This window comes from Phalaenopsis equestris, unplaced genomic scaffold, assembly GCF_001263595.1.
Source record: "Phalaenopsis equestris unplaced genomic scaffold, ASM126359v1 Scaffold000224, whole genome shotgun sequence".
NCBI lineage: Eukaryota > Viridiplantae > Streptophyta > Magnoliopsida > Asparagales > Orchidaceae > Phalaenopsis > Phalaenopsis equestris.
In genome coordinates this window covers 3,729,977-3,739,092 of record NW_018164666.1, presented here as the reverse complement: position 1 = coordinate 3,739,092, position 9,116 = coordinate 3,729,977, and the positions used below count along the sequence as shown (strand labels likewise).

General features: G+C 36.1%; 1 protein-coding gene across 4 annotated transcripts in view; it reads right to left on the bottom strand.

Moving 5' to 3' along the window:
- Positions 1–9,116, bottom strand: part of LOC110023345 (vacuolar amino acid transporter 1) — a 79,626-nt gene that overhangs the window by 61,908 nt on the left and 8,602 nt on the right. For all 4 annotated transcript variants that reach the window (XM_020722707.1, XM_020722708.1, XM_020722710.1 and 1 more), the window contains exon 2: positions 1,597–1,877. In XM_020722707.1, coding sequence (XP_020578366.1) covers positions 1,597–1,877 — 281 coding nt within the window. The remainder of the gene's footprint in view (positions 1–1,596; positions 1,878–9,116) is intronic.

The following is a 9,116-nucleotide window of genomic DNA, read 5'->3' as shown; positions in this document are numbered from 1 at the left end:
CGTTGGAGGTCTGCTCAGTTGAGAGGAACCCGAGGAGGCTGCGAGCGTATGCGAATCGACAGTGGAATGTCGCGTGTGAGAAGGAGGCGAGTCGTCTCATGCGCGAATGGCAGAGGAGATGCGGGAGCTAGGGCACGGGCGAGGAGCGGTCGCGGGAGCTAGGGCGAGAGCGGCGAGGAGCGGTCGCGGGATCGAGCCGAGCGCAAGATGGGGAAATTAATCGTGCCAGGAGAATGGGAAATAAGTATTGGGATTTTATAAATATTATATAATTTAAAAAAAAAGAATAAAAATACTTAATTTTTTAAAGTATATATTAAAAAAATTTGATTTGCACATTTTAATTTGTGTGAAATAATTGCAAATTGGACACCCCTTTTAGGTAATTTCGACATTCCGGACACTCCGGCGCAGTCCGTTTCGCCTTCGGAAGTCGTTTTGACGAATTCGTCGATTTGCGTGTCAATTTTCTCGTGTCGAAAATATGGCAATATGGGTGTCCTTTCCTACCAAAATGGGTATCCCGGACGCGTTAGCGCGGTCCAATTTGTCGTCGGAGGTCATCCGGAGAAGTTCGCATTTTCGTTTGTCCTTTAGGCTTATTGGGCTTAACTGAAGTCCGATTTCGTGCAATTTCGTAAACTTTGTGTATTTGATGTGTGTATGTGACGAAAAAGGTCGTGACGATGTTTTCCTAAGGCTTGAAGTCTTATCAGGAACTCTTCCCTTGAGTCTTCGCAAAATAACCCATAACCGCTCGTTCATAAGACGACGGTCTTGTGCCAAAGATGCTAGACATCAAAGGAAAATAGAAATTGGCTAAAATTTCTAGAAGGGTGAGTCTCAATTCTAGTTTTCTAAGATGGTCAATAGGAATTTCTAGAGCTAGAATCTAGGCTCTAAGGAGGAGAAGACAAGACCTCACAAAAATGAGGTCAACACTTATGTGAAAGCTTGAATGAAGTGATTTTCTATAAGTGAGATGACATCGCATTGGGTTGGTGACCAAAAGAGTAGATGCATGGAAGCCAACTAGGTTTGGAAGTATAAGGCAATCTTGATGTTTTTGTAAATGAGGTAAAAAAACATTGAGAAAAGAGAGAATGGGGACAAAAAATAAAAGAAAAGAAGCGTATTTCCATAAGTTTAAACTATGATGGTGCCCTATTTGAAGAACTTCTGAATTGGATTTTTTTATGATTTTTTAAAATCTATTTTTAATATCTCCAAACTTAGCTCTCTCTTATTTGTCTTGTCAGACTTTAGGCTTCTCTTTTTCTTTATAAAGAAAGCATTTAGTTGTGTATGGGGGAAGAAATGCATGCATCCTTTTATTGCATGTCATTATTGTGGCTAATTTGTTAATGAATTGGATCCTCTCCACTCCCATAAACGTACTTAGGCTAAAACGTACTTACAATTTATTAAATTAATTCAAGTTTTATCATAACTGATAACAAGTTGACTCTTTCATAGCATGCTCTTTTCCAGCACTTAATCAATCTAATTAAACTAAATGATGAATTGAAATGTCATCCTGATAATTTTATATGGTATAAGATAGGATCACAAAAATCACATCTAAAAGAATTTTACCATTAAAAACTGTCTGGGTGACACTGCATCCATGAGAAACAAGCCCGCCGTGAAACTGCAAATGAGAGGAAATAACTTCATCTCCTATTAAATTGATCGGTGTCTTCAAGTTCTTATCTAAACCATCTTTCTCAGAAGTACTTTCAAAAAGCAAAGGCGACTTCAAGTTCAGATCATATCCACTTTGTGTGCCAAGGTCAAGGCTTGAGTATCTAGTTGAAGCACCTCTAAGAAATCCAAAGCTTGGGGATGCTGTAACTGTGTAAGAGTCGACACTTTGTCTAAAAGAACAAAAAATTGCATTAGAAATTTAACATAAAATTTTAATAATTGTTGATAACTATTAGCATCTCATGCACAGAGATAATTTCAAAAGAATCTGATTGCGTACATATATTAGTACAAATTAAGAAACAAAAAAAAGAAAAAGTAAACATAACATGTAAATGCATATGAGCAAGAAGATCTCAAAATTCATTTTCTTATTATCTAAGTCAACTACAACGACATCTGACATAAATAGACCATATTTATCATCATCATCATCAAACTTGTCCCAATTACATTGAATTGGATAAATAGTTTGCACAAATCCTTTTACACGTTTATTATTCATGGTCCATGCTACATTTTCTTTCAATCAATTTTTTTCCTAATACTTCAGCATTAAATTTATAAATTCAACTTGTCCTTGTGCGTGCTGACAACACCAATGCTAATTTTTTACCAACTTGTCGAGCTATCATCTATGGGTTACTCCCAAATCCCTAATATAATTATTTCTTAATCTATGCTTCTATTTTTTTCTAACAATCTCATTTATGCAACAATCAAGACAACCATTCGCAAGTCTATTATCACCAACTCTCAAATCCATAAGGTATAATATACTCTAAATTTTCACCATGATACTCTTTTAAATTATAATACGCGTATGATATTTCTTGATTTTAACCACCCAGCTATAAAACAAAAAACAATATCATTATTTATCCCCTTATTTTTTTATGATAAATCCAATATAGTTAACCTAATTAAAAATAAAAATTGCATTCACTTTTCATACTATTTCTTTCATATAATCCATTCCCGCCCACTAAAATCACAAATTATACTTGATCTGTGCTCTTTCAATCCAAAACCCCCTATCTTCTAAAGGTTTCAACTATTCTACAAATTTCCAACTTATTTTTTAAAACATAGTGGAACAAAATCATCTACAACAGCAAAATCTAAGGTATCTCAATATAAATATATTTAGTAAAATCTCCATAACAAATTCCCAAAATTGCATACTTAACAATGATTTTGTATGTGGTTCAATAATGATTAGAAAGCCTTTCCACAATCAACATAATTATTCTCATCCAAGAATAATTTTAATATTGATCAATACTCAATCGTGCGTATTATTAATCATTTGAGCATGCCCAACATCTTTTTCTCTAACACTAAATCAATTATTGTGATACTCAATCATATGCCATCCTAATATTTTAAAAAATATATTTTTCACCAATCACCTAGCATAAAAATCAATTTCAAGCATATTTTGTTGGAATAAAACCAATATGATTCTAAAGCGGGAGCTTGCTGGGCTGAACCAACCCACTTGGTTGAACCGGCCAAGGGTTCAAGTCCAGCGAGAGGCTGGACCGGCCACCTCTTCCTTTGAGCGGGACTTACCACCCAAGTCCCCCCTCCCTTCCTATTCTATCCCCCTTCTATTTTTATCCCCCCTTCCTATTCTACTGCCATCCAATTATATTCCTTCATGTTTTATCCCCTTACTATTATATTCCCTTCTTATTCTAATTGCTACAGTCTATTCTAAATATGATGTTTGTTTGTTGAAGAGGGAGTTTTGATTATCTCTAAGCTCAAATTTCTGCCTCAAGCATTTTCTCCTTCTGAGGGCTATATCTGACAGTGAGAAGATGTCCCGCCTGTAACTTGTCTGAGATGGTGCTTATCTCTGGTTATTCCTCCCCCTTTCCAACTGCCACCAGCCATGTCGCCGCTCCCTCCCGCATATTCCAGCCAGGTCGTTGCTCCCTCCAGCACATCACAATCAGGCCGTTGATCCCTCTAGCACATCCCAGCCAAGTCGTTGATCCCTCCAGCACATCCCGGTCATACTACTGATTCCTCCAGCACATTTTATCTAGGTTATTAGCCCCTCCACCACATCCCTGCCAGGTCGACGGTCCCTCCAGCCACGTCATTGGTCCTTCCAACTCCCTTCCAGCCATATCGCACTCCTTCCAGTCCTCACAGGACTGCCATGCTTCCCTCCAAACAATCTCAGACCTATCGTAACTCATCCCCAACCTTTCTAACTACTACAACACCCCACTCCAACTCTCTAGCCGTTGTCGCATCATCCTAAGCAGTCCATACGCCTGTTGACCCGCCAGTGTCTACCCCACTGCTCTCACCCTTAAGGACCATTTGTGTGCTTGTCTTTTTACATTAGGCCTGATGCATTCCTCCCCTTCAGCCATCCAGCTTGAATTTTACTAATAACATATTAATCAATATCACCATTACTTTGAGAAATACACCCGAGATATCTAAAACATTCACTCCTGATATTTGATCACTCATTGTTACAACTTTGTCACTAGATCTACAACCACAAAAATTACATTCTATGTATTCAATTTGAAATCTGCTCAAAGGATGACCTTTAGACTCTAATGTAGACCTCCATAATTAAAGTTTTCCTGAACTTTTTTTCAAATTTGATGTGTATCAAATATGCATGTTATTTTTAGGGTATATTTATTTATGTACTTTTATATTTTTCATGGTATTTGTGATTAATATGCAATGTACAAGTGATTAGACAATTTATAAATTAAATGAGATGAAACAAACTCAAAACAAGCTCAACCAAACTGAAACGAACTGCCAGGTCGCCCCCTTACCATACCTGGGAAACTCTGTGTCAATCCCGATTCCTATGCGCCATTCTTGGGCGTTTAGGCGCTAGGGGACAGATAAATTAGCACCCAAACGCCAATTCTGAGCATCTAGGGGCCCGGTGCCCTAGAACGCTAACCTGAGGAGGCGAAAAATAAGCACCGCGACTACAACGTCTAGGCCCAATGACTAGCGCCTAGGCACCAATTCAAGCAAATTGATGGTTGGGAGTGGTTCACAAAAGTAGTTTCGCAAATCTAATTCTTAAAAGCATCGGTTAACACATTAAGAGGGAAGATCCATAAAACTAGAGGCACAGAGAGACTTCAAAACCTTTGGGGAGAGTTTCACAATCTTGAGAGGTTCTGTAGTGGAAAATAGAGACAAATGAGAAGAGATCTTTGAGTAAATCAAAGTGTGTAATCGTGTTGTAAACTTCAGCATTTCATTTGAAGAGACGAAAGATAAGTTTGTAATGTTTTTGTATTTCAATTGAATTTTATCTGTTAACTTCGAGTTTATGATCTTTCTTTGAAAAAAATGTCATGTTGTAGCTTAAAAGTATGATTTATGAATACATTCTATTTTCTCCCTTGAATTGTGTCACGACCCGGCCTAAAGCTTGGAATTAATCAAAACGGAAACAGACGGTCGGACGATGTGAATTAAATTTTTTATATTCAGTTACTATTTAACAAATGAAAGAATCATTAATCAAAATAAATTAAAACAATATATCTAAATTTATGTCATTACTGATTGTCCACGTTTTTTAAACATGTTTTATCTTCTATCATTTATATTTAATCACTCAGACAACATGAAAAACTAGTTTAAAAATAATAGTAAGCTCAACAAACTACTAAATACTAATGCTCTTAAGCTACAACATAACAAGAGAAAAAGAATTAAAATGCATGTTAATTAATTTTTTTTAATAAAAGAATATAAATATTTAACATGTTATCAATGAATCATACTATATCAATAGTGTATCAATATCATTTTACATATACACAAGCAGCACAGGAGCACAGTCTAAAGATTATCAATTAAGACACATCAACATCAACATTCTTTTTCATATGCGAGCATGGGTATCAACAAGGGATAATTCCATCATAATCATTCATGCACACATAAGCAGTCAATAAATATATATCACTCATGTGTTCGTCGCATTTAATTCAATATACTATATAAATCATACACCAATACATGATATTAATAAGTTATAAGCATTCCTAACAATGTGACCAATAAAAGAAAATATGTATCAAAATAAAATTTGTGCAAATGTCATTATCTAATAATGCATAAAAATTTCGAGAATAACAAAAATATTACTATAGATTGAAAGTACGAGTATTCACCTCGATGATAAACGATTTGTTTACTCTTAACTTGTACTACTTCTATCAAATTATCACCTATAAAATATAAAACATTTATCACTTTATTTATTATATTTTAATTTGATTTTGAATTTCTATTGTATCACACTAATTTGATTAGCATTTCAATACTTTGACTTTAAATTTAATTATTGTAATCAAAATTTATATTAACTATTATTAAGTCTAAAAATATATATATAATTAGAATTATGATCTTAACATTTTTTTAGTGCTTAAATCAAATACATTTAAGTTTAATGCTTAAATAATGAACTTATGTACAATATTATATTAAAAATATAATATATATTTTTTATATTACTTATTACTAAACTTACATTTATCCTTTGTTCCCGCAAGTGAGCTCTTCTCAGCCAGTCTTCCTTCACAGAGCGGCAAACTTCTTCGTCCCTCCCAAAGCTAGCTCGGTCTTCTTACTTAGCACAAGTCGCTCCTCTCCGCACAGGATCACATGATCACGTGATCGGTACCTCCTTAGCGTGAGAGATACGCAGTCTCTGCTCAAACCCTCACGAGCATCCTTTTCTACGATTCCTTTTGCACTATTCTCCCTCCTTTTGCGCACAGGATCACACCAACGCCGGCCTCGTCGTTGCTCGACACCAACACCGAGACCTCCTGCCTCTCCTCTACTCCACGACGTTCCCTCCCGCACGAGACCGTAATGTCTCCTGCATCGTTCTACTCTCAAATAAGTTGATCTCACCTCTCCCTCCCTCAAGTGCATCCTTTTATAGAGTGAAAGTAACCTCTCGGCTTTCGACCTTCTAATTTCCCCTCCGTTCAATTTCCTGACACTTCATTTCAACTTCCAGACTCCTCGCTTCACGTGGTCGGTACCTCCTTAGCGTGAGAGATACGCAGCCTCTGCTCAAACCATCGCGAGCATCCTTTTCTATGATTCCTTTTGCACTATTCTCCCTCCTTTTGCGCACAGGATCACACCAACGCCGGCCTCGTCGTTGCTCGACACCAACACCGAGACCTCCTGCCTCTCCTCTACTCCACGACGTTCCCTCCCGCACGAGACCGTAATGTCTCCTGCATCGTTCTACTCTCAAATAAGTTGATCTCACCTCTCCCTCCCTCAAGTGCATCCTTTTATAGAGTGAAAGTAACCTCTCGGCTTTCGACCTTCTAATTTCCCCTCCGTTCAATTTCCTGACACTTCATTTCAACTTCCAGACTCCTCGCTTCACGTGGTCGGTACCTCCTTAGCGTGAGAGATACGCAGCCTCTGCTCAAACCATCGCGAGCATCCTTTTCTATGATTCCTTTTGCACTATTCTCCCTCCTTTTGCGCACAGGATCACACCAACGCCGGCCTCGTCGTTGCTCGACACCAACACCAAGACCTCCTGGCTCTCCTCTACTCCACGACGTTCCCTCCCGCACGAGACTGTAACGTCTCCTGCGTCGTTCGACTCTCAAGTAAGTTGATCTGACCTCTCCCTCCCTCAAGTGCATCCTTTTATAGAGCGAAAGTAACCTCTTGGCTTTCGACCTTCTAATTTCCCGTTCGTTCAATTTCCTGACACTTCATTTTCAACTTCCAGACTCCTCGCTTCATCTCCCTTCTGCTCAACACTTCAATCCTCTCCCTCTAACTAAAACAAGACTGTTGCAGATTGGCTATGTATGAATTATTGGTGAGAATTTTATTGTGTGATTTCATGCAATTTCTCATATGGTGATATTTTAACCTTTAGAGCATAATGTACTTTCGACCAAACCAATTAAAATGTTAAAACTCGTCGGGAACTTTGAGAATAAAAAGAATTGTTAGTATAACGACTAGGTTAACTCACAGTAATTTAGAGGAAGAAGAATATTTCCTCTAGATTAGTGCAATCATTTAGGGAGAAGTGGTACCTTGGGCTCATCACTTGATTTAGGGAGCTAAGCATGTATGATTGTCGAACTTTCTTAGACGCCCGTGAGGGGATAAGTGTTACTCTTGATTCACCGATTAATCGAATCACCATTTTGAACAAAAATTCCTACAAAACCAATTCAGGAGAGAAATGTTTGTGCATTTAAAAATTCTCAAACTCTCGGACATTGTTAGCCTAGGGTTGTTTTATTTCAAAAATTAAAATTAGCCACTTTAACAAAATATCATAATTTCATACATTCAAGCTAGGTTCAAACCAGTAAGCTAGAAGTTTTTTCCTTTAAAATTTAGTTCATTTTCTGCGAGAGGATGATAAATGGATTCTATTTTGTGTACTACTTGGACGACACTTATACTTGTGTGATTCTCCAATTCTTCGCCGCATTTGGAACATAACAAGTTTTTGACACTATTGTCGGAAAACTGCGTTGAATTTAAATTTAGAAAAACTTTAGTCGAACCATTAGGGTCTAAACTTGAAAACTATAATGTTGTACTTTCATTGCAATTTAATTGTTATTTCCCGTATTAACAAAAATCTAAAATTATCTTAATGTGTTTCTAATTTTACTATTAAATTATTGCACTTGTTTACTGTTTTTTGATAAGTGTGAAATTTGTGCTTTATTTGCATTTTTACTTCAGCACATGTAAGCTAAGTTATCTTTCTTTAAATAGTTTGTTTGTGTGAATGGTGTATATTTGTTAGTTAGGGTCACTTCACTAGAACTCTTTAGTTGTGCATACATAAGAATGGATTTCTTAGCTAGTACCATACAACCTTGAACTAGAAAAAACGGTAAAAAAAAATCAGACTTAAAATCACTAAAAAAAAAAGTTAGAAGAAATAACAAACATATATGAGGAACATAGCACAACAAAACCGCAACCACGCAAGTGCGGTCAAAAAAGCTCGTTGTTCGCGAACAGTTTGTGTTCGGTTCGTCAATGAGTTCGTGTTCGATTCGTTCGATAAGTAAACGAGACAAACGCGAACAAATTTTTTTCGTTCGGTTAGTTAAACGAACCAAACACGAACAGTGATGCGTTCGTTCGTGTTCGAATCGTTATTGTTTGAAATATAAAATAATATAAAATAATTATATATAAAAAATTTATTATATTTTAAAACATTAAATTTTATAAATTATAATATATAATAAAATAATAATAATAATATATTAATATACTATAGTAGTAATATACTAATATAGATATTGTATATTTATATAATATAAGTTATATAATTAATATATAATATTATTTTTATATATTAATATTAG